The following is a 26,777-nucleotide window of genomic DNA, read 5'->3' as shown; positions in this document are numbered from 1 at the left end:
CAAACATGTTATACTTACCTCCACTGTGCAGTTCGTTTTGCACAGAGTGCCCCCGATCCATGTCTTCTGGGGTGCCTCGGCGGCTGTCTCTGGTCCCAGGGCCGGCCCCACAATGGGACCGGGTGGTACCATGGGTACCAGGCGGCACTTTTAGGGGGGCAGCATACTGACGCCCGCCAGCCAGCCCGTTCCACCCGCTCCGCTGCATGTGAGGAGCACGGCGCCGGGCTGCCTGTGAGGACACTCGCAGAGGGGGGGAGCAGTCAGCAAGTGAGCGGGCAGGCGACACTGCCTGTGAGGAGCCTGGCACCGCTGCTGTTAGTGGTGACAGGAGCGGGCGGGCAGAACATTTCTATATACATGTATAGAGCCATGACACGTCCTTTTACACTCCTATACACATGTATAGAGCCCTGACAGGTCCTTTTATACTCCTTTATATATGTATAGAGCCATGACAGGTCCTCTTTATACTCTTTTATACATGTATAGAGCCATGACAGGTCCTCTTTATACTCCTTTATATATGTATAGAGCCATGACAGGTCCTCTTTATACTCCTTTATATATGTATAGAGCCATGACAGGTCCTCTTTATACTCCTTTATACATGTATAGAGCCATGACGGGTCCCCTTTAGTTATCATGTTATAAAATAATGAATGTGGGGGCCTTTTGGTGGGCGTGATTTTTTTTTGGGAGGGGGGCAGCATTTCATTCTTGGTCCCAGGCAGCACAATGTCTTGGGCCGGCACTGTCTGGTCCTCCCCGCAATTTGTCACCACAGTAATGCGAGAGCTTACATGGTGGTCACTAATTGCGGGCGCGCTGCCCATTGAAATCAGCAGCGCCGCCGAACCACCGGAAAAGCGCGGCTGCAGTTGCACTTTGCGGGTGGTTTTAACCCTTTTTTGGCCGCCAGCAGGGGATAACAGCGACCCGCTAGTGGCTGAATACCCCCCGCGAAAATGACGGTAAAGCGCCGCTAAAACTAGCCGACGCTCCCACTGCCCCAGTGTGAAAGGGCTCTAACTGCTCGTGTAACTGCAGTGTAAGCTAGAGTTTGGCGTTTAGCTTTTTAGATGTACTGTACTAGCCAATTTATATACGCTAACACTAGCCTTCCCCCAGACTGGCAATGCTGCTGTCCAAATGTGCCTCCTGTGCTTCTTCATCCAGAGTGGGTGCGCTCTAATACAGGGGGTGTATTACTGGCCAGATCACTAGGTGAAAACAGAGTGAAAAAGGCCTAAAAAAAATTAAAATAATGCAACCACCACATCAAATGACTGCTAAGCTGCAAAATATATTATATTATTGGTTTGGGGGTTTAATACAGCTTTATTTTTAAACAACCTCCTTTTTTCTTTTTTTTTTTGTAAAAGTCAGAGATAGGCCTCTTTCACACGGAGCGGATCCGTAATTGATCCGTTCCGTGTGTGTCTGTCGGCTCATCGGGGATCCCCGCTGAGCTGTCGGCGGACAGGGCGGTCCCCGCACACAGTGCAGAGACCGCCCCGTCTCTCCTCCGCTCTCCCCTATGGGGAATCGGATGAATACGGACCGTGTGTCCGTATTCATCCGATCCGTTACGCCGGACGGAAGAAACGGACTTGTAATAAACAGAACGTTCGTCCGTACGTCTGAAAGGGGCCATACTGTTAAAACATCAGGGGGGGGTCACCATACTGTGATCCAACATGGCGGCCCTTGGATGATCCAGCTCTATAAGAACTTGGAAAACCTCCTAGTCTATAAATAGTCTTTCCCTCGCTGACAATTGTGTTTAGGCGCCTGCGATTATTCAGAAATTTGATGGTAGCTGTAGTGTTTCAGCCACCTCTACCTAGGGTGTGGTCTGTGGAATTAGGATGATGTTATACGACTACGTGGATCAAAGATCATAATATTCCTACCTGTCAAAAGTTCAAACCCTCCCCTCACTTATATCTTCCCACTGACACAGACGGCAATAAAAACCTGACGGAAGCGCGATTAAATAGTAACTGAAACATTGGTCAGACAGAGTTTATTTTCCAACATATACATTATACACCACTATGTATAATAGGTAGGGTAGGTACTTTCATTTTTCATTGACTCATTTCAATCGACAAGATCATGGGGTAATAGTAAAAAAAACTGTGTGTATATACTGGGGCAGATCCTCAAAGAAATTACGCCGGCGTATCTCTTGATACGCCACGTAATTTCAAATTTCCCGCGTCGTATCTATGTTTTGGTATCCACAAAACAAGATACGACGACATCTGGATTAGATCCGACAGGTGTACGTCTTAGTACGCCGTCGGATCTTAGATGCAATTTTCATTTTTTTTTCTCCTCATACTGACAGCGGCTTATGTGAAAGGGACATCGGTCCCGAAGAGGAAGGAGGCACATCTGCCTCCTCTGTGCCGCCAGTAACCCCTGCCAGTACCCCCTGCTTGTGCTAGCTGCAAGTGACCACGAGTGCCACCTATCAATGCCCACCAGTGCCACCTATTACTGCCACCCATCAGTGCCCATTACTGCCACCCATCAGTGCCACCTATCAATGCCCCATTTCAGTGCCACTTCTCAGTGCCACCTATCAATGCCCTTTAGTGCCACCTCTCAGTGCCGCCTATCAGTGCCCACTAGTGCCGCCATATCGGTGCCCATCAGTGCAGCCCATCAGTGCAGCCTCATCAGCATACATCAATGATGGAGAAAAATTACCCGTTTGCAAAATTTGCACAGTAGGGGTGACTGTGCGTGTGTCCACAAGTCGACTATCGGAGCACATTCACAAAAGGCGCCTGGTATATGGCACAGCAACAGGACTTGCACTGTGAAAACAATTGCAAGAGAAGGAAATAGTCAATCCCTCTCCTGAATGAAGTGCGCAAAAGTATGCGAGAGTATATAATGTTAGAAGTGACTCATAAAGCAGGAGATTAACCATGCTTATCCGATTTACAATCAGATATGTTTACCTCACACAGAGACTGCAAACAATACTGACAGCAGGTCGGCGGCCAGGAGACTGACAAAAGCCGGCCAGGCGTCATTGTTTTTATATCAGGCGCAGTCTGGTAAAGACCAATCAGATAGTGTCCCTATAGTGCTGGGCTATTTCCGCCTAGTCAGCTGTGACAATACACACCGCTGACTACGGAATCCATGATGCCTTTCAGACCCGGAGGTGCGCGGCACAGCCACGCCCCTAGGGGTGTGACGTCGTCACGCATCGCCGCGTCACTGGCGGGAGAGAGTTCCTCGCTTGCTCGCGGAGCAAGCTTCAGCGAGAGGGACCCTGCGCTGCTCTCTCTAGCTTCTGGAAAGGCCCTCAGACAGCCTAGCCGCCAGATATCCCCGGGATAGGCCTCAGGCTCTGGCCTAGCAGCCTGGAGCAGTACAGCACACTCTCCCAGCAGGCCAAGGGACCCAAGAAAATCCCTGCCCATTGGCTGAGGCACTCTATCAATTCCTAATCTGTCCTTGCAATGCCCTTGTCTTCTCTAATGCCACCAGATACCCCGCCATCTAGTGACAGAAGAGAGTAATGGAGCATTTCCAGAATTAGGGTGGAATCAATTGATCAATTGGCCAAGGCAACTGTACTTGCATACCTCCCAACATTTTGAGATGGGAATGAGGGACACCTACTAGCAAATGTATGTAGGCATAGGACACTCCTCCTCCCACACCCCCTTAAAGGAGAATTAACAAAAAAAAGTTTAATTAAATCCACAAGGGACTTTTTTTTTCACTACTATTCTTTTATATTGGCTTTTGAAATTTACAAATGCGACATTTTAGAAATTGGATGAAAGTTTAGCACTGGGAAACACTTTTTGAAATATAAAAAGTGCATTTTATATACAACTATATAGATCAGACCAAAATGAGAGACAAATGAGGAGGAAAGAGGGACAGAGGGACATTGCTCCAGATCAGGGAGAGTCCCTCGAAATCAAGGACAGTTGGGAGCTATAGGGCCAGATTCTTGTACAACTGCGGCGGCGTAACGTATCTCCTTTACGTTACACCGCCGCAAGTTTTACGGGCAAGTGCTTGATTCACAAAGCACTTGCCTGTAAACTTGCGGCGGCGTAGCGTAAAGTCCACCGGCGCAAGCCCGCCTAATTCAAATGATCCAGGTAGGGGGCGTGGATCATTTAAATTAGGCGCGTTCCCGCGCCGATCGTACTGCGCATGCTCCGTTTTGAATTTTCCTGCCGTGCATTGCGCGAAATTACGTCGCAAGTATGTCATTGGCTAAGACGTTAACGTAAATGGCGTCCAGCGCCATTCACGGACGACTTACGCAAACAACGTAAATTTTTCAAATTGCGACGCGGGAACGACGGCCATACTTAACATTGAGTACGCCACCTAGGGGGCATGTTTATCTTTACGCCGCGTATCTCTTACGGAAACGACGTAAAATCACTACGTTCGTGAATCGGCGTAACTAGTCATTTGCATATTCTACGCCGACCGCAATGGAAGCGCCACCTAGCGGTCAGCGTAGATATTGCTGGCCGTCGTATCTTAGGCAGGTTTAAGTGTATCTCAGTTTGAGAATACACTTAAAGCGGTGGTTCACCCTCCTTAACAACAGTATAGCATTAAATTCGGCATAGTAGCGCGAGCTACAGTATGCCTGTCTGTATTTTTATATCCCCGTACTCACTGTGCTATTGTACATTGAAGATTCCGTCTGCCGCGGGGAATGGGCGTTCCTATGGAGAGGGAGGATGATTGACGGCCGGCTCTGGCACGTCACGCTCCCCGAAGACAGCCGTAGTAGGTCTCGGCTCTTCACGGCGCCTGCGCACAGGCTATGCGCAGGCGCCGTGAAGAGCCAAGCCTATTTCGGCTATTTCCGGAGAAGCGTGACGTGCCAGGGCCGGCCGTCAATCACCTTCTCTCACCATAGGAACGCCCATTCCCCGGAATCTTCAATGTACAATAGCACAGTGAGTACGGGGATAAAAAAAATAAAGACAGGCATACTGTAGCTCGCGCTACTATGCCGAATTTAATGCTAGAGGAAAATTTAATTTTTTTTTTTATATATAGGGTGAACCCCCGCTTTAAACATACGACGGCCTTAGATTCGGACTTACGTTGGAGTATCTGCTGATACGCCGGCGTAATTCTATGTGAATCTGGCCCATAGTACTTAGCAGGTAAATTTACTACCAAACCTGCCTAAACATCATGGTGCTACATATAGATTTTGCAATGGCTGATCTGTGTATGTATTGTCAGCCTTGTGCCTCGTACGCACAACCATTTTTCTCGGCAGGAAAAAAAAAACAACGTTTTTCCCGACGTGATTCGTCTCCAGCCTGACTTGCATACACACGTTCATGCAAAAAAACGTCCGACCAAAGCGCGGTGACGAACAACACGTACAACGGGACTATAAAGGGGAAGTTCCTTTCAAACGGCGCCACCCTTTGGGCTGAATACTTGATTCTGAGCATGCACGTTTTTTCCCCCTCTCGGAAAAGCATACACACGACCGTTTTTCACGACGAGAAAAAAAGAGAGCTGGTTTCATTTTTTTTGCGGGCAGTTTTTTCCTCGAGAAAACTGCTAAGGAGCATACACACGACCGGGTTTTCACCACCAATATAAAAAATGCCAGTTTTCTCGTTGTGAAAACCGGTTGTGTGTACAAGGCATGAGTCTCATTTAAAAAACTGTCAGCATTAAGGGCCAGATTCACAGACCTTTACCCTGGCGCAGCGTATCAGAGATACGCTACGCCGCCGTATCTTACCTGGCGGAATTTCGAATCCAGGAAGATTTCGCGCCGTAAGTTAAGGCGGCGTAGTGTATTTCTCGGCGCGTATTTCAAATTGGGCGGGTAGGGGGCGTGATTCATTTAAATGAAGCACGTTCCCGCGCCGTTTAAAATGCGCATGCTCCGTTTCGAAATTTCCCGCCGTGCTTTGCGCGAAATGACGTCGCACCGACGTCATTTTTTGAACGTAGACGTGAGTTACGTCCTTTCCTATTCACGGACGACTTGCGCAAAAAAAAAAAAAATTCAAAATTCGACGTGGGAACGACGGCCATACTTTAACATGGCAGGTCTATCTATACGCCACGAAATAGCAGCTTTAACTATACTCTGGGAAAAGCCGACTAGCGACAACGTAAGAGAATGCGACGGCTGCGCGTACCTTTGTGGATCGCCGGAAAAAGCTAATTAGCATACCCGACGCAGAAAACGACGCAAACTCCACCCAGCGGGCGCCGAAGTATTGCATCTACGATCCGAAGGCGTACGAAGCCGTACGCCTGTCGGATCGAAGCCAGAAGCCGTCGTATCTTGGTTTGAGGATTCAAACTAAAGATACGACGCGGCAAATTTGAAAGTACGCCGGTGTATCAGTAGATACGCCGGCGTACTTCTTCTGTGAATCTGGCCCTAAGTGTCTAAAAGCAACAACATGTAATTTTGCAGCATAGTTGAATCAGATTGGTTGCTCTCCATTTACTGAGACAGCTTTTCTTTCCAACAGCTGTAAAAACAAAGTTACTTATTACTTATTTTTATAGAGCCAGCATCATTTTCCGCACGTTTTTTTTCTTCTATGCATTATGTCATTCTTGACCCACTGGAGATTTTAATTAGGGTTTAGGTATACATCATTGTAACATTTACTGTAAGCATAAAATATTTGACACCCAAAGAAATCCCCTCATTTAGCATCAGCTCTTCTGTACACAGAGGGGCAGATCCACGTACCTGTGCGCAATAATACGACAGGCGCAGCGTATCTAAGATACACTACGCCGCCATAACTTATTTATTTTTTCGAATCCTCAGCGAATTCGCGCCGTAAGTTACGGCAGCATAGTGTATGTTTGGCGGCGTAATTGCGCGCCATTCAAATCTCTGTGATGGTGTGTTTTATGTAAATACGTTGTGACCTGACGTGAACAACGTTGTTTTTTAACTGCGCATGCGCCGTCCGTGGGGGTATCCCAGTGCGCATGCTTGAAATTTCCCGGAACAAGCCAATGCTTCCGACGGTGACGTCATTCTACGCAAATCCCTATTCGCGAACGACGTAAAAATTTCAAACTTCTACGCGGGAACGACGGCCATACTTAACATTGAGTATGCCTCATAACAGCAGCTTTAACTATACGCCGGAAAAAGCCGAACGCAAACGACGTAAAAAAATGCGCCGGACGTACGTTCGTGGATCGCCGTAACTAGCTAATTTCAATACTCAAAGCGGAATTCGACAGAAACGCCACCTAGCGGCCGCCGAAAAATTGCAGCTTAGATCCGACGGCGTACTAAGACGTACGCCTGTTGGATCTAGCCGAGATGGCGTCGTATCTTGTTTTGAAGACACAAAAAAAAGATACGACGCGCAAAATTTGAAATTACGCAGCGTATCAAGAGATATGACAGCGTAATACTTTTGTGGATCTGCCCCAGAATGTTTTCTCATTTTTAGTGGTGCAAGAGTGCAAGATCTGGTGCAGCTGTGCATGGTAGCCAATCAGCTTCCAACTTCAACTTGTTCAATTAAGCTTTGACCCAAAAAAAAAAAAAAAAACTGGAGGCTGATTGGTTTCTATGCACCGGATTTTACACTCTCCCATTTTGATTGTGTATACAAAAAATTAAGAGATCTATGCTTGATGGAAAAGCATGCGTGTTGAATGAATATAGGGGTCATGTATGGGACAGGCTCAGCTCTTATGTCCTTCAAGTGGATGTATTTTTATTTTTTGATGTCACAATGTACAATATAAGATTTCCTATCATCTGTGCCCAGTCTTGCCACAAAGAGTTAATCCAGCTCTGAGCAATCCTCTTTTCTTTTTCTCTGTGAGATAAACGGACAAACAGGGAAAAAAACTTGTGTCCGTTCTTCCCCCTTGCTGTGAGTGACAGGTTATTTACATATCTCATGCACTAGCCTGAGACAGGCATTCTTTTTTAATTCCCACCCCAACTCCTTTTCTGAAGTCATGTGGTTACTTTTCTGGATTTTGACTGGATGTTGGCGATTATAGCAGAATTTAGTGTAAGGAATACACAGGAGAAAATGCATGTTCACAAGGGGAGTGTAGAGGTGGGAGGGGAGTCTACTGACATCACGACTCCACCCACCGAGCTCCAGACAACAGACCCACCCACACAATCTGCAGTTTTTCCGTTCTTATAACAGACAGAGGGGAGACATTTGACAGGTAAGGATACATGCAGGAGGCATCTATATCCTTATAGATCAGCACTATGGCAGGAGTTTAGAAAGGATGAGAGTGGCTTTACATCCACTTTCAGAATCCTATCCCCTTGTAATCTTGCCATTGGCAAACCTACATGGAGCAATTTGTTTTGCCCAATACAGTGAGGAATTCAATGTTTTATTAAATGTCTAATGTGGTGGGGGACATGGACCATGTCTGAGTCTAAATGATCTTGTATTTCCACATACAGTATATTCTGAAGCATGACAAGTACAGAGCTCTGAGAGAAGTGGATCGTTACCCCAACAGCCTGAACCCCCACTCCACAGAGTCTATGCCCTTGCTGAAGATGATCTTGACACAGGTTCTTGACAAGCATCCAAAGAGCAACTGGGCCCACATTGGAGCAGATGAGGTAAGGACCCAAGAATAAGCATATCCTCATCTAAGTATCTATTCTTGGTCATTGAAGAACTTTAAGCAGATTCATAGACCTCCGTTTAGCTCACATAGATACAATTGTATCCCACTCCCATAGGAGCCGCTGGTGAATGCATCCTTATTTCACCTATAAGCACACACAGCCAGGCACCCAGCATTTTTCTCAACACAGTCTAGAGCAAGGGTGTCAAAGTCAATTTTATTGTGGGCCTCATCAGCATTTATTGCCCTCAAAAGGGCCGGTTTTATCTGTAAGATTAGATGTCCAGCGCATCCCCTCCCCTTACATTAGATGTCAAGAGCCACCCCACCATCAGAAGTTGAGTCCCCCACTCTCCCTTACATCACAGTGCACCCCCTTTCCTTATGCTGCTGCTGGGAAGAAGCTGAATGCATGGCTTGAAAGCAGAAATTAATAGGTAGATTCAGTAAGAGTTAGGCCAGCGTTTCAGTAGATAAGTCGACCTAACTCAGAATCTATGCCGACCTATGTTTAAGCGTATGCTCAAACAGAGATACGCTTAAACATATCTAAGATACGACGACTTGTGCCGTCCTATCTTAGATTGCAATTTTTCGGATGGCCGCTAGGTGGCGCTTCCATTGCGGCCGGTGTAGAATATGTAAATGAGTTTCTACATCGATTCACGAACGTACGCCCGGCCGCCGCAGTCGGTTTACGCCGTTTCCGTAAGGCCTTAGGCGGCCTAAAGTTATTCCACCTATGAGGTGGAATAACAATGTTAAAGTATGGCCGCCGTTCCCGCCGCGAGGTTCGAATTTTTTATGTCGTTTGCGTAAGTCGTCCGCGAATCGGGAGCTACGTCGTTTACGTCCACGTCTAAATCAATAGGCCCGTACGGCGTACTTAGCCGCAATGCGCACTGAGTAATGTAGGCGCCCGGCGCATGCGCAGTAGCCAAAAAACGTAAAAAACGTGAGGTCAAGCCTCATTGCCATTAAACACGCCCCCCTCCAACCCATTTGTATTGGGCGCCCTTACGCCCGCCGCGTTTACACTACGCCGCCCTAAGTAAGGAGGTAAGTGCTTTGAGAATCATGTACTTGCCTCTCTTACTTAAGGCGGCGTAGTGTAAACACGCTAGGCTACGCCGCCGCAAATTAGCGCGTCCCTACCTGAATCTACCTATAAGGGTCTGGAGGAGAACCAGAGGAGGGCTTGAGCTCTCCTGCAGCTGAGGTGCGAGGGCCACATCAAATGGCCTAGAGGGCCGGATTTGGCCCACGGGCCTTGTGTTTAACACCTGTGGTCTAGAGGTTCTTTTGACGGTTTTTATTGGGAACGATGTCATGGGATACCCCAGAAAACTGTAGAACTGAATAATGTGAGGACTCCTCACTTTCTGGCTGCGCAGTACAAAAATGTATGTCCAGCTGGATCTCTATGCTGACTTGGACCAGTACTCTTTCCAACTACACACAGTCACTAACTCCTCAGCAATAGGGTTGCTTACTCACTCAGCCACAGAATTATCAGTTGCCTCTTGCCGATTTCCACCAGTTACTGCTAGTGAAGGAGATGTAGGACAGCTGGACTCTTTTCCCCACCAACTTCCTTCTGGCTGTTTGCAGTGAGCTTCTCCAGACCCAACTTGATCCCTGCACTCAATCTTGCAAATAGGTCTCCCCAGCTAGGCCTAGCTGGGACCTCTGTGTCTTCCTGATAGATTCTTCTTGAAATCTTCCCCAGGGGCAGATCCCCCGCACAGAGGTCTCTTTCAACAGGACTGGACCCAGGAACTCTGCACGCGGATCCTCAGACTATTTTATGGGCACTCTCACCACCAACTGGACACATGTCCCCAGGGATTGGCTGGAGTCCCATAAATATTCAGGCTGCATGACCTGTTCTTCCTTCCACTAGAATTTTGTGGAAGACAGGGGGAAGTAACCGAGCATCAGCTTGTGAGACACTGAGCAGCCCTTATTAATCAACCCCTGCTACTCTGATTTCAGTGGAGCCAACAAAATGTACCTAGAAGCTCACTGTACTTCTAGGAGGGTGCTACACAATGAAAATAGGTTTATCCTGTGCTTTGTGTAATAACTTGTAAAGATAAAAAAAAATTAATGCAGTTTATTATCACTCTTATTACATTTCCACCATCTCCTGCATATGGGCTAAAATTTGAATTCCTATTCACAGCAGGAGCCCCCCTGACTGACAGAGATGCTATAGCAGTGACCAGCCTAACTGCTATCTGCAGTCTTTCTAATCCTGGACCAATGTAGCTATGTACTGTATATACCAAATCTTACCAATGCCCCTGGAAGCTGGAAAATATTGAAGTAGATACCGCTAGGTCCCATCCATTGTATAACATACGTATTTCTACTACAAATCACTTTTTGCATCAACTTTTTTTGGGGTGTTTAGATAGGGTTAACACCACAGTCCTTTAAAACTGAACGCATATTAATTACACAGGTTCTGAGAATTCTGACTTTGAAACTCAGAATTCTATCTATCTATCTATCTATCTATCTATCTATCTATCTATCTATCTATCTATCTATCTATCTATCTATCTATCTATCTATCTATCTATCTGTATAGATATACATACATATACAGTACAGACCAAAAGTTTGGACACACCTTCTCATTCAAAGAGTTTTCTTTATTTTCATGACTATGATAATTGTAGATTCACACTGAAGGCATCAAAACTATGATTGAACACATGTGGAATTAAACATAACAAAAAAGTGTGAAACAACTGAAAATATATTTCATATTCTAGGTTCTTCCTTTTGCAGCAGACACATCTCTAGAACTGGTAAGAGGAGACTGTGTGAATCAGGCCTTCATGGTAGAATATCTGCTAGGAAACCACTGCTAAAGAAAGGCAACAAGCAGAAGAGACTTGTTTGGGCTAAAGAACACAAGGGATGGACATTAGACCAGTGGAAATCTGTGCTTTGGTCTGATGAGTCCAAACTTGAGATATTTGGTTCCAACCCCCGTGTCTTTGTGCGACGCAGAAAAGGTGAACGGATGGACTCTACATGCCTGGTTCCCACTGTGAAGCATGGAGGAGGAGGTGTGATGGTGTGGGGGTGCTTTGCTGGTGACACTGTTGGGGATTTATTCAAAATTGAAGGCATACTGAACCAGCATGGCTACACAGCATCTTGCAGCGGCATGCTATTCCATCCGGTTTGCGTTTAGTTGGACAATAATTAATTTTTCAACAGGACAATGACCCCAAACACACCTCCAGGCTGTGTAAGGGCTATTTGACCAAGAAGGAGAGTGATGAGGTGCTGCGCCAGGTGACTACCTCTTGAAGCTCATCAAGAGAATCCCAAGAGTGTGCCAAGCAGTAATCAAAGCAAAAGGTGGCTACTTTGAAGAACCTAGAATATGAAATATATTTTCAGTTGTTTCACACTTTTTTGTTATGTATAATTCCACATGTGTTCATTCATAGTTTTGATGCCTTCAGTGTGAATCTACAATTTTCATAGTCATGAAAATAAAGAAAACTCTTTGAATGAGAAGGTGTGCCCAAAGGGTGGCGTCATCCGCATGGAACTTCCCCTTTATAGTGCCGTCGTACGTGTTGTATGTCACCGCGCTTTGCTAGAGCATTTATTTTTTTCACGATCGTGTGTAGGCAAGGCCGTTTTAATGATCGGGTTAAAAAATTTTTTTTTTTTTCTAGAGCCTGAAAAACATCATTTTTTACAACCCGAAAAAACGGTCGTGTGTACGCGGCATTACACCCATATTGTCTTCTGGTTTGATCCATTACATGGAACCTTTGCTAAATGATTCTTCTGCATCAACCTTCAGGTCTACCACCTGGGAGACGGACAGGATTCCAAGTCCTGGCTGAACAATAACAAAGGAGACCTGGGGAAGATGTTCCTGACCCATCTGAAGAACGTGGTGGACCTCCTGCACGCTCAATACCCTGAGAAGAGTCTGCTCATGTGGGATGACATGCTCAGAAAACTCAGTGTAGAAAGCATTAGCGGTCAGTCTGTCTATTAGCTGTGTGTATGCTATGATTTCTAATATTTCAGGTGACCCCCTATTCATGTTCTTATATCTCAGTGCATTTTTATGCCATGCAGGTACCAAAAATTGCTACATGTGATGGCTGCATTAGTTTTGCCCAGTTTTTTTGGCCATTTGTTTTCACTTGGAAAACGAAGTGACAAGGGAACCGAAGACCAAGACCAAGATGTTAGGGTTTGGGGTTAGGGTTAGGGCGTTAGGGTTAGGGTTAGACTTTCCCGACTTGTTCATTCCCCGACTTGTTCATTTCCCAACTTAGTTGGGGTAGGTGGTACACTTTGGTGGGGGTGGGTCAGCCACGCCATGTGACCTTTGACCTCTGGGAACCCGCCTTCTGACCTTTGGGGGAGGTCCCTGTTCCAATTCCTGAGTCCTAGCCATATTCTTCAATGGGAAACCCTAACCCTAACCCCCTAACCCTAACCCTAACCCTAACCCTCTGTAAAAAAACAAAAAGCTAATGCGGCCATCACATTGGGGTGGGGCTCTTTTTGTTTTTTGGGTACCCTGAAGGAAACCTGGGCTGAGACCTATTTCTGAAAATGTTAGATGCCTGGCTCTGTCTGGCTTTTTTTTATTTCTAAGATGGTGACCTGGAACAAGCATACAGAATAGAAAATTCGTATGAAGTCTGAACTCCTGATCTACATACTCGTTTTAGGTCAGAGTCTCAGAAATGGCAGCCTTCATACTTGCTCGCTGAAGGTTCCTTTTAAAGGGGAACACTATTCAAAAAAATCAGAATAAAGAAAGGAGACAATCAAGGAAAAACTCGCGGACTCTGTCTGCCGGTGTCCCACGATCGGGTCGCAGAGCTGCAGAACGGGGAGAGGCCAGTATTCTGACAGCAGAACCTAGCTGCAGCCAAATGTTTTCAGTCTTTATCCTTCCAAATTAATTGATCAAATGATCGACTCCTGTCGAGTGGTTATTGCCAAACATTGATCGAAATTTGTCCGTCCCTGCTGAACTGGCCAATTACCAGTCATTGTATGGCCACCCCAACTCACCGCAAGCAATTTGTTTTTCACAGGGAGATCTACATCCACCAATCCTCTTCTCTAAAATAAACAGTCTAGACCAAATATGATGCATTGCACTTCCTAACGATTTACTAATATTACTGCCCCGTGTCTAATGCTCCGCAATCTTTCGCAGCTGCCGAAATTACGCGGTTTGTGTCTCCTGTCCTGTGGCTGTACCATACAAACTTCAACATGGAGCAAACGGGTAAGTAGCGTATACAGACACTTTTCTGATTGGTGAGGGTGCTAACAAAATGTTTTGTAGAAAATCCAAATCGTATGGATTCTTAGGCCTCTATACTATGGAATTTACACCAATGATTCAAACTTCTCTAGCAATAATTCCGCCACGGATAGGCGGCACTGATGGGTATTTTTAGGCAGCACTGAGGAGGCACTGACGGGCATTACTGATGGACATTGATTGGCATCCCTGGTGGGCACGGATTGGCATCTGGTGGGCACCATTTGGCACTCCAGGCAGGGCAGCCATCACAAATTTTGGGGCCCCTTACACAGATTTAGGCAGGGCCCCCCTGGAGCAGACCAGGGGAGGGGGGGTGTTGAGTTGACGAAAAAAACAAAACAAGTGTAATCTCTTCTCTCCTGACTGAAGCGAGATAATAAGCGGGGGGGGGGGGGTTACCTTACCTGGGGACCATCAGGCCCCTTACAGGTGTAATACAAAAAGATTCTAAGTAAAAAAAGGAGGGGGCCCTGTAATGCAAAAAAAAATAAACGGGAGTGGGGCCAGCCGGGCCTGTAAGGGGCATTGGGGACCATCGGGGGGCCCTTACAGGTGTAATGCAAAAAAAGTAATTAAAGAAATAATAATAATAAAAAAACGCGACGGGGGCCGGCCAGGCCCCTTACAAGTGTAATGCCTGTACCCCCCTGATGGCGGCCCTGACTCTAGGTTATCACTTGTGGGCACCGCTAATGGAGCTGCACTAATAATCAATGCACTGATTATCAGTGCAACCCCCCCCCCTGTCAGGAGAGCGCATATTGGCTCTCCTCTACTCTCGCCCTGTCAGTGCGAATAGAGATAAAGCCGATATCTGGCGGGGTGCTTTTAAGAAGGGGTTAAAAGCACCCGCGTTGCGGCACTTTCGAAGCATTTTTCATTAATATCCCATTCATTTTAATGGGCAGGGTGTTTTGGGAGTGCTATATACAACGCTCCCAAACCGCCCAAAGATTCTGCTTGCGGGACTTTTCCTAACTTCCCGCAAGCGCACCGCCCCAGTGTGAAAGGACACATTGAAATGAATGGGAGGCGGTTTTCAGGCGCTATTTAGAGGCTATTTCTATCTCTAAAATGCCTGAAAACCGCCTCATTGTGAAAGGGGTCTTACCGAGATCGGAGATGCAGTGTGTCAGAGCGACACACCGCACTACCGATCCCTGCGCGCCCTGGGGGGGGGGGGGGGGGTCACATGCAAGTGGCTTATCCTGCTGGATGTCATATGACGCCTAGTCAGGATAATAAAGCTGCTTTCACACTGGGGCACTTTGCAGGCGCTATTGCGCTAAAAATAGCGCCTGCAAAGAGCCCTGAAAGAGCTGCTCCTTTTATATTCAGTGTGAAAGCCTGAGGGCTTTTTACACTGGAGCGTTGCGCTGGCAGGACAGTCGCATCTTTGAGGCGCTGTAGGAGCAGTGAATATACCGCTTCTACAGCGCCCCTGCCCATTGAAAACAATGGGGCAGCGCCTCCAAACAACCGCAAAGTGGAATTTTTGTGGGCGGGTTTAACCCTTTTTCGGCCACTAGCGGGGGTCAAAACCGCAACGCAAGCAGGTGAAAATCGCGGCAAAAAACTACGGTAAAGCGCCGCTAAAAATTGTGGCACTTTAGCGCCGACACACCCAGCGCTTCAGTGTGAAAGTAGCCTAAAACCAAAGCCCGCCAAGCATTATTCTATAGGCCAGGTGGGATGTGCTTAATGATGAAATATTTTTTTTTAGTTTTCCATGAAGCTGGAAAGATTTGTCAGGTTTTTGATTTATATATTCATTTAGTCTGGATTATGGCATCTTTTTTTTTTTTTTATGCCAATGAGTGAGGCACGACCGCCAGCGTGAAAAATCTTCTGTTTGTCCGACATATTATCTCAACATTTATAGGCTGATTTTGTGCTTTGCTGCTGTTTAAAAATTAATGTCATATCCTAATGAAGAAAAAGATTTTCTGGTATTGTAAGCCTCACATCCGTGCAAAGAGCATTAAGGAGCTTATAACCGAGATTAGCTTGTAAAAAAAAAAAAAGGCACGAGAAAATGTCCCGGAGCTATCGGTAATAAGACGCCTCGTCTGCATTTATTAAGACTGAGAAAGACTGGGACTTGTCTTCAGTGGCGTCACTTATGTGGGGGGGGGGGGGGGTAGGCGGTGCGGTCATAAATTATTGCTACCATGATTTAGTCAATTTGGGGTTTATAAAATCTGTACAATTTCCCTATAATGATGGAATGATCCATTTTAAAGATTTGCCATAATGCTGGAAATATTTTGTGTTAGGCTTTCGATTTATATATCTGGTTAAGCTGAGTTATGGAATTTTTCCATGCAAAAGGTCGAGGCATGAGAGCCACCATGAAAAATCCTATGTTTGCCCTAAATAAGTTTTTCTATATTATCTCAGCATTTTTAGGCTGATTTTATGCTTTGTCGCTGTTTAAAAATTAATGTTCTATCATAAAGAAAAAAAAGAAGATTTCCTGGTATTGTAAGCCTCACATCCGTGCAAAGCACATTAAGGAGCTTATCACCGAGATTAGCTTGTAAGAAGGCATGAGAAAATGACTGGAAGCCATTGGTAATAAGGCAGCTCTTCTGCATTTATTGATACTGGGGGGCACAGTGGAGTTAGTTCTAGGAGGGGGTGCTGTCATAGATTATTGCTACTATTTTTCAATACTTAAAGCTGGAGCTTTAACATTAGATTTAGGCTAATTAAGGGGAGCAGAAACAGGTAATTTTTTTAAAATCAATGCCGTACTTACCTTTTTTGAGATAGATGTTCTCCCGCCGCTTCCGGGTATGATCTTCGGGACTGGGCGTTCCTATTTGATTGACAGCCTTCCAACGGTCGCATACAGCGCGTCACCAGTTGCCGAAAGAAGCCAAACGTCGGTGCGGCTCTATACGGCGCCTGCGCACCGACGTTCGGCTACTTTCGGAAACTCGTGACGCGCTGTATGCGACGGTCGGAAGGCTGTCGATCAAATAGGAATGCCCAGTCCCGCAGCCCATACCCGGAAGCGGCGGGAGAACATCTATCTCGAAAACGGTAAGTACGGCATTGATTTAAAAAAAAAATACCCGTTTCTGCTCCCCTTAAATAGCCTCAATCTAATGTTAAAATTTATTTTTTGGGTGAACCTTCACTTTAAAGTGATTGTAAAGATATATATATATATATATATATACAGTTGTGCTCATAAGTTTACATACCCTGGTAAAATGTATTGTGATGGTGGGACTCTGTGCTATGTGAAAGATTGCTGGTTTACGCCAGGTTTTGGAGAGAAAGACACATTAATTGCACAGCTGTGTCTTGGGCTTTTTAGTTCTGACCTGACATGGCTCAGAGCCCCCACCCAACAGACAGGAAGTCTGTTCCTGGGAATCAGGTGGATTCCCAATCCCTCTGAGAGGAGTCAGAGACGCTGCATGGGTGCAGCTAGAGCATGCATGTCTGCAGGAGGCAGATGTCGTTTGATGATTGAGCAGCAAGACGCTTATCAGGAGAAAGCTAGGTTTGAGCTTATCCCTAAGAAACTGTTTGTTCTGAGGAACAGAACTTAGGCCTAGGCTAAAGGCCTGAAATAGCCGAATGGCAAGTATGGAAGCCAGGAGGCTTAACAGTTGGTTATGCAAGATGCAGAAATACTGTTGTGTTTGTGAACTTTTGTGCTTTTAAATAAAAGTGGGCTACCAGGCCCTTTAAAAACTCAGTTCTGGACTGGCGTACTCACTGGAAAACGCACCTACCGCTGGAGTCTGATCACCCCAATCTTACAGTATGCTTTCTTGGCCATTTTTCAGAGACTATGAATAACACAAAAACATTTCTTTCACTCATGGTTAGTGTTTGGCTGAAGCCATTTATTATAAATCAACGGTGTTTACTCTTTTTAACAAAAAACTGCCCAAATGACCCTGATAAAAAAAGTTTACATACCCGGGGGATTTTGGCCTGATAACATGCACACAAGTTGACACAAAGGGGTTTGAATGGCTTTTTTATGGAATTAGTGTGTGTGTGTGTATGAAAGGTCAGTGCGTTTCTGGACTCCTGACAGACCCTTGCATCTTTCATCCAGTGCTGCACTGACGTTTCTGGATTTTGAGTCATGGGGAAAGCAAAAGAATTGTCAAAGGATCTGCAGGAAAAATTTAGTTGAACTTGAACTGTATAAAACAGGAAAGGGAAATAAAAAGATATCCAATGAATTGAGAATGCCAATCAGCAGTGTTCAAACTCTAATTAAGAAGTGAAAAAATAGGGCTTCTGTTGAAACTAAACCAAGGTCAGGTAGACCAACTAAAAATTCTGCATTCGTATTGAAATAGCCAAGCTGCATGCTCGCATCGAGGCGGGGGGCACTGGCTATGCATTTCTGGGACAGCACAGCACTGTCCATACTCGCCCTCCTCATTTTTCACTCCCAAAATGCGAGCAGGCGAGCACAAATTTTGAGGGCTGATTTAAAACACATAATACAATAGCTTATTTGTGGATGAGCCCTATGGCTTCATTATACAAAAACAATACTATGAGATAATATTTCCCTTATCTATAGTCTGTATAAGTCTGTACTACCCCCCCTTATCTACAGATGTCAAACCTTCGAATTTATGGTCTGGGATAAAGACACAGATAAACTTACAGTCTTCTTGTAAGACAGAATACCACTGTAGAGACAGTGAATGTGGTTTAACCTCTTAGAGAGAAAATAGAAACCAAAAATGGCTTTAGTATTGTTCATAGCATATCATGAGCTATGAACTAATTTCAACTTTAGCGTGAAAATGGCCTCCCTTATGTTCCTTATGGAATACAGTATATGAAAATATACAATACAAAATAATATAAAGGCCTGTATGTGTGTGTATGTATGTATGTATGTATATATATATATATGTATATATATATATATATATATATATATATATATATATATATATATATATATATATATTATATATATATATATATATATATATATATATATATATATATATATATATAATGGGCCGGATTCACAAAGCACTTGCGCCGACGTATCTCGAGATACGCCGCGTAAGTGCAAATATGCGCCGTCGTATCTATGCACCGGACTCAGAAACTAAGATACGCCTGAAAATAGGCTTCATCCGACCGACGTAACTTGCCTACGCCGGCGTAGAGTGGGCGCATATTTACGCTGGATGTATTTGGCGCTCCCATTGATTTTCTATTCACATATGCAAATGAGGGAGATACGCTGATTCACGAACGTACGTCCATCCGACGCAGTGCGCGTAAAGTCATACGTCCGGCGTAAAGTTATGCCCCATAAAGGAGGTGTAACTCAGCAGCATCCATGCAAAGGGCTGCACCAGGGAACACAAGCCGACGTATTTTACGTAGTTTACGTAGGACGTGAATATGACTAGGCGTAGGTTACGCTCACGCCGTAGGCAGTGATCCGTTGTATCTTAGGCAGTTGTTCCGACGTGATTGTGAGCATGCGCACTAAGATGCGCCCACGGGACGGCGCATGCGCAGTTGGCGATACGTATCTGTCTGGCGCTCGGCCCATCATTTGCATGGGGTCACGCCTTATTAGCATGGCTCACGCCCACTTCCACTTACGCCGACTTACGCCTGAGAACCCCAGCGCAGATTTAGGAGGAAGTGCTTTGTGAATTCAGTGCTTGCCTCTCTGCGCTGCGATGTGTGTGTGTGTGTGTGTGTGTGTATATATATATATATATATATATATATATATATATATATATATATATATATATATATATATATATTCTTTTAACCCCAAATGTTCTGACAGTGTGAGTATAAACTTTATTCTTTACTGTTGGGGCATGAAAGGTTTTGGAGGAATTTTTCCAGACCCTGATCTCAAAAAAGGATATGCCGGAACTCCTGCCAAAAATTACAAGATAACAATGAACATCTGATTTAAGGATACAATAACAGATACAGCTTTTGCTGCAATATTTATGCTCAGTCTAGATTTCTCCCCTCTAGTCCTTTTTTGTGTCACTAGAACACCACTTCCTCTGAGTCCAGGGTATCCTTGACTCGGTCAAAGCCTGTGGTTGGTCAATAAAAGGAGAAGCAGTAACAGAATCAGCTCATTTATCAGGATATCTGCTCTCTCCTCTTATCAGCATGCTTCTTGTGAGCACTTGAACTGATTGGCTCCTTGTATTGCTTCTTCTTTTCACACTCCAGCCCTGCTGTACAGAGACAGGTCACATTCATCGTCGTATTACTTGTATTTAAAAATAAATTTAATGATCAAAAAGCTGCATTATTTTTGTGTCTTGTATATTTGCCTTCAATCAAACTAAACCTTCAGGATAGAGCCTCAACATGTATTCCAGATGCATAAAAGGTGTGCAAAGTCTTACAGTTGGTTTTCTTCAGAAAGCAACCACAGGCTGAGTAGTAAAGCCTTTCCCCTGATGGCATGCTGCAGCACAGGACTCTTGCTCTCTTTGTTGAAATAGTGGTCTCTCTGCAGAGGTCCAACACACCCCCTGCTGAGTCAGGTCTCTGGATCTGCACTCATTAGAGAGGAGGCTTTCCTGATTGGAGAGCTATAGGTCTGACTCATCAGGGAGTGTCTTGGCAGCTGAAATCCAGTTGGTAACATGGACATTTCTTTGCACTTAAAGTGGAGTTCCACCCATAAATATAACATTACATCAGTAGTTTTAAAAAAATGTCATTAGTCCTTTACGGAATTTTTTTTTTTTTTAGATGCCTTCAAAGTGTTGTTGCTAGGCAGAATAGTTAATCTTTCCACTTCCTGCACCTAGGTGCTTAATGCTTCCTAACCTACACCGCACAGACTCCTGGGAATGTAGTGGGTGTAACTTTCCAGGAGTCTGTGCATTCCCCAGTCTCAAAGAATCATATGACTTGGACAGCACAGGTGCTGAAACCTTATCTGACACTGCTTGTGCAGCACTGAGCATGTGCGAGATTTGCAAGGCTGAAATCCAGGAAGTCATACAGTCTGGCTTCATGATGCCCACACTTAAGATGGCCCCAGTCAATTTCTATTTTATAAAGTGTCTAAATGCTGTAACAACCTAACAAAACGGACCTTAGTTTACAGACTAACTTTACTAGAATACATTAAGCTTGTGTATTACAGGGGTATTTATATTTAAAAAGTGAAATTGTGGCCGGAACTCCGCTTTAAATCAATGAAGAAGAAGTTATATACTGTTTAGGAAATAAATTCCTTTCCATTTAACATTTGCTGTAATATCTTCCATCTCAGAATCTTTTATCTCCAAATATGAAAAGAGTGGATTTTCCAGTATTTGGTTTGCAAGTGCTTTTAAAGGGGCATCCACCCCAAGCCAGATTTGGACCCCGATGGATTTGCACATGAAGAACCACCAGCAGTGGAAGAAGGTCATTGATGGGATGAGCAAGTTCCCCAAAATCCATTATAGTGGGATAGCACTGACAGGGTGGCAAAGGTAAGATACAAAAGAGCTTGGTCTCTCTGGAGAGCATGCTGGGAGCTGGACAACCAGCTACGCATCCAAATTTGAAGGCGATAAAATATTTTCTAATATGAATACCGTATTTATCGGCGTATAACACGCACCCTAACTTTAAGAGGGAAGTTTCAGGAATTTTTTTTTCACAGGCCCCTGCGTATAACACGCAGGCACAGCTTACCCTCTATTTTCAGGGTAAAAAAGTGAGTGTTATACGCCAATAAATACAATGGGGCAGATCCACAAAGAAAGTACGCCGGCGTATCTATTGATACGCCGGCGTACTTTCAAAATTCCCGCGTCGTATCTTTGTTTTGAATCCTCGAAACAAGTTACAACGGCATCTGGGTTAGATCCGACAGGCGTACGTCTTGGTACGCCTTCGGATCTTAGATGCAATTTTTCGGCGTCCGCTAGGTGGCGTTCCCGTCGTAATCCGCGTCGAGTATGCAAATTAGCTATTTCCGACGATCTACGAACGTACGAGCGGCCGTCGCATTTATTTACGTCGTTTCCGTTCATCTTTTTCCGGCGTATAGTTAAAGCTGCTATCTGGTGGCGTACTCAATGTTAAGTATGGCCGTCCTTCCCGCGTATAATTTTGAAAGTCGTCCGTGAATGGGGCTGGACGCCATTTACGTTCATGTCGAAAACAATGACGTCCTTGCGACATCATTTGGAGCAATGCACCCTGGGAGTTTTGACGGACGGGGCATTTAAATGAAACACGCCCCCTACTCACCGCATTTGAATTCCGCGCCCTTACGCCGCGAGAGATACACTACGCCGCCGTAACTTATGGCGCAAATTCTTTTCAGGATTTAAACCAAAGCCAGGTAAGTTACGGCGGCGTAGCGTATCTCAGATACGCTGCGCCGGTGCAGATCTTTGTGGATCTGCCCCAGTATATATAATAATAGCATCACCTATTTCTTTTACATTAGGTTTTATATTAAAAAAAAATGAATTAAGCATGAAAACTAGTACAGAACATGACACTGACATATACTGCCTCACTGCAATCACACGAAGGACAGCCAGAGGGCAGCAGAGTCTTACTTTTAAGGCAATAATTAGGAAGTACAGCCAATTAGTTCATGGACAAGTTATCCAAAAGGATCCAGAAAGCCCTATGTGTAAAGCAATGCAAGGCACAGCAGAACCTTCTTTACACAGAAGGCATTTACATATCATCACTGCCAACACAATTCCAGAAAACGAGGAGTTTACCTCTTATTTTAGGATCAGGCAGAACTATGCAAATCACTCCCTTCTATTACAGTGCTTTGAAAAAGTATTCACACCCCTTGATATTTTCCACATTTTGTCATGTTACAACCAAAAATGTAAATGTATTTTATTGGGATTTTATGTAATAGACCAACACAAAGTGGCACATAATTATAAAGTGGAAGGAAAATGATAAATGGTTTACAACATTTTTTACAAATAAATATGTGAAAAGTGTGGGGTACATTTGTATAGAGTCAATACTTTGTAGAACCTCCTTTCACTGCAATTGTAAGTCTTTTTGGCGATGTCTCTACCAGCTTTGCACATCTAGAGAGGGACATTTCTGCCCATTCTTCTTTGCAAAATAGCTCAAGCTCTGTCGGATTGGATGGAGAGCGTCTGTGATCATCAATTTTCAAGTGTTGAAGGATGAAGTGACTAGCGCAATATTAAATGGCTATGTGGCAAAAAGTGTTTGTCAGTGAATGAAACTGATCCTTAATTAAACATATAAACACAGTGCCAAAATATAAATAAACAAGAATAATGGTGATAAATCCAATCAGCATGTAGCATTGTCACTGACAAACACTTTTTGCCACATAGCCATTTAACTACTTGGTAACCGCCCTATAGCCGAAATACGGCTACAAGGCGGTTACCTAACTCTAGGAGGGCGTCAATATACGTCCTCCCAGAGAGTCACAATTGCGCGCCCGAGCGGGCGTGCACACGCGATCACCGGCGCTCGGCGGGTCCACGGGACCCGCAGCAACACGGATCGCGGTAAGGAGCCAATGGAAGCGGCTCCTTACCACGTGATCGCGCCGTCCAATGACGGCGCGATCACTTGTAAACAAACCGGCATCATGTAATGACGCCGGTTCCTCCCTCTCCTCTCTGTACCGTTCGGTACAGTGTGAGAGGAGAGGGAGGGGGGGGGGATCGGGCGGCAGCAGCAGCCGCCGCACTGTGGGCTGGATCTGTGACAATTGCAGTCACAGATCCAGCCATCCCTGCGCAATACTCTGCAAAATAAAAATAATGATGAGTGCAATACTCTGCAATACCCCACCCCATACTCTGCAATACCCCACCCCATACTCTGCAATACCCCACCCCATACTCTGCAATACCCACCCTGGGGGGGTGGGTATTGCAGAGTATGGGGTGGGGTATTGCAGAGTATGGGGTGGGGTATTGCAGAGTATGGGGTGGGGTATTGCAGAGTATTGCACTCATCATTTTTTTTATTTTACTCTGCAATACCCACCCCCCCATACTCTGCAATACCCACCCACCCATACTCTGCAATACCCACCCCCCCATACTCTGCAATACCCACCCATACTCTGCAATACCCCCCCCCCATACTCTGCAATACCCCCCCCATACTCTGCAATACCCCCCCCCCATACTCTGCAATACCCCCCCCCCCATACTCTGCAATACCCCCCCCCATACTCTGCAATACCCCCCCCCATACTCTGCAATACCCCCCCCCCATACTCTGCAATACCCCCCCCCATACTCTGCAATACCCCCCCATACTCTGCAATACCCCCCCAATACTCCGCAATACCCTCAATACTCCAATACCTTGCAATACGTCGCCTATGGGGATTTTTAAGTAGCAACGTTTGGCGCAATTTCACGAGCGTGTGCAATTTTGAAGGGTGACATGTTGGGTATCTATTTACTCGGCGTAACTTCATCTTTCATATTATGCAAAAACATTGGGCTAACTTTACTGTTTTTTTTCTTTTTTAAGCACAAAACTGTTTTTTTTTTAAAAACACGCGTTCAAAAAATTGCTGCGAAAATACCGTGCAAGATAAAAAGTTGCAACAACCGCCATTGTATTCTCTAGGGTCTTTGAAAAAAAAGCATATATAATGTTTTGGGTTTCTATGTAATTTTTTTAGCAAATAAATGATGATTTTTACATGTAGGAGAGAAATGTCAGAATTGGCCTGGGTGCTCCAGAACGCCTGATGGTGCTCCCTGCATGTTGGGCCTCTCTATGTGGCCACGCTGTGTAAAAGTCGCACACATGTGGTATCGCTATACTCGGGAGGAATAGCAGAATGTGTTTTGGGGTGTAATTTGTAGTATGCATATGCTGTGTGTGAGAAATAACCTGCTAATATGACAGAAACTAGATTTTTTTTTTTTTTTTTTACAGAATTTTCAGTCTTTTTTCTTTTATAGCGCAAAAAATAAAAACCGCAGAGGTGATCAAATACCACCAAAAGAAAGCTCTATTTGTGGGAAAAAAAGGACAAAAATTTCAGATGGGTACAATGTTGTATGACTGAGTAATTGTCATTCAAATTGTGAGAGCACCGAAAGCTGAAAATTGGTCTGGTGATTAAGGGGGTTTTCGTGCCCAGTGGTCAAGTGGTTAATATTGCGCTAGTCACTTCATCCTTCACTGCTATATTGTATTCATCACTTTTATACATTATTAGACTGAGCAGCATTATTACATTTCACATTATATTATATCATTTTATTTCAATTTTTTTCATCTCAAAGTTGTTTTTGGTAGGCGCGAGAGCACCATCACATTTTTAAATTTTCAAGTGTTGCCACAGATTCTCAATTGGATTTAGGTCTGGACTTTGACTGGACCATTCTAACACATGAATATGCTTTGATCAAAACCATTCCATTGTAGCTCTGGCTGTATGTTTAGGGTCATCCACCCCAGTCAACAGATTTTCTGTATTTGGCTCTATCCATCTTTCCATCAACTCTGACCAGCTTCCCTGTCCCCGCTGAAGAAAAGCATCCCCACAACATGATGCCGCCACCACCATGTTTCACGATGGGGATGATGTGTTCAGGGTGATGTGCAGTGTTAATTTACGGCCACACCTGGTGTTTTGCTTTTATGCCAAAAAGTAAAATTTTGGTCTCATCTGACCAGAGCACCTTCTTCCACATGTTTGCTGTGTCCCCCACATGGCGCTTCACAAACTGGACTTCCTATGGCTTCCTTTCAACAATGTCTTTCTTCTTGCCACTCTTCCATAAAGGGCAGATTTGTGGAGAGCACAACTAATAGTTGTCCTGTGGACAGATTCTCCCACCTGAGCTGTGGATCTCTGGAGCTCCTCTAGCGTTACCATGGGCCTCTTGGTTGCTTCTCTGATTGATGCTCTCCTTGCCCGGCCTGTCAGTTTAGGTGGACGGCCATGTCTTCTTAGGTTTGCAGTTCGGCCATACTCTTTCCATTTTCAGATGATAAATTGAACAGTGCTCTGTGAGATGTTCAAAGCTTGGGATATTTTAAACTTCTCTACAACTTTATCCCTGACCTGTCTGGTGTGTTCCTTGGCCTTGATGATGCTGTTTTTTCATGAAGGTTCTCTAACAAACCTCTGAGGGCTTCACAAAACAGCTGTATTTATACTGAGATTAAATGACACCCAGGTGAACTCTCTTTACTAATTAGGTGACTTCTGAAGGCAATTGGTTCCATTAGATTTTAGTTAGGGGTAGTAAAGGGGGCTGAAAAGAAATACACGCCACACTTTTCAGATGTGTATTTGTAAAACAAAAATTGAAAAGCATTTATAATTTTCTTTCCACGTCACAATTATGTACCACTTTGTGTTGGTCTATTACATAAAATAAAATAAAATACATTTACGATTTTGGTTGTAACATGACAAAATGTGGAAAATTTCCAGTATGAATACTTTTTCAAGGCACTGTATATAGGCAACTCTAGATCCAGAGCTGCTGGGGTATAGCACAGGTACCGTCGTACCTATTCTGATCTCTAGCCAGCTGTTAACAGCTTTTTTTTTTTTGCCCTCCTCTGTGCAAGGTAGGGCTATGGGGTTGCCACGTCATCCTTGTAAAATGGAATACATATATAAATGATACAGGTTCTGTGGCTGAATAAGGTGGTAATTAGATTCTATACCTGCATTTAATTAGTCACAAATCTTGTGTAATTCATATGTGTTTAGTGTTAAGGGCTCATTTTACACTTGTTTTGGTTTCAACACTCATTAAAGCACCTACCTCTTTAATATACA

The 26,777-nt window shown here is 44.7% G+C and overlaps 1 protein-coding gene across 4 annotated transcripts in view; it reads left to right on the top strand.

Annotated features, from left to right (window-relative positions):
- LOC120943285 (hexosaminidase D-like) overlaps window positions 1-26,777 on the top strand; it is a 65,122-nt gene that overhangs the window by 28,184 nt on the left and 10,161 nt on the right. For all 4 annotated transcript variants that reach the window (XM_040356495.1, XM_040356496.1, XM_040356494.1 and 1 more), the window contains 4 exons: window positions 8,471-8,635; window positions 12,482-12,665; window positions 13,868-13,939; window positions 21,264-21,468. In XM_040356495.1, the coding sequence (XP_040212429.1) occupies window positions 8,471-8,635; window positions 12,482-12,665; window positions 13,868-13,939; window positions 21,264-21,468 (626 nt within the window). The remainder of the gene's footprint in view (window positions 1-8,470; window positions 8,636-12,481; window positions 12,666-13,867; window positions 13,940-21,263; window positions 21,469-26,777) is intronic.

Source organism: Rana temporaria, chromosome 6 (assembly GCF_905171775.1).
Source record: "Rana temporaria chromosome 6, aRanTem1.1, whole genome shotgun sequence".
NCBI classification, from domain to species: domain Eukaryota; kingdom Metazoa; phylum Chordata; class Amphibia; order Anura; family Ranidae; genus Rana; species Rana temporaria.
This window is presented reverse-complemented; position numbering and strand designations above follow the sequence as displayed.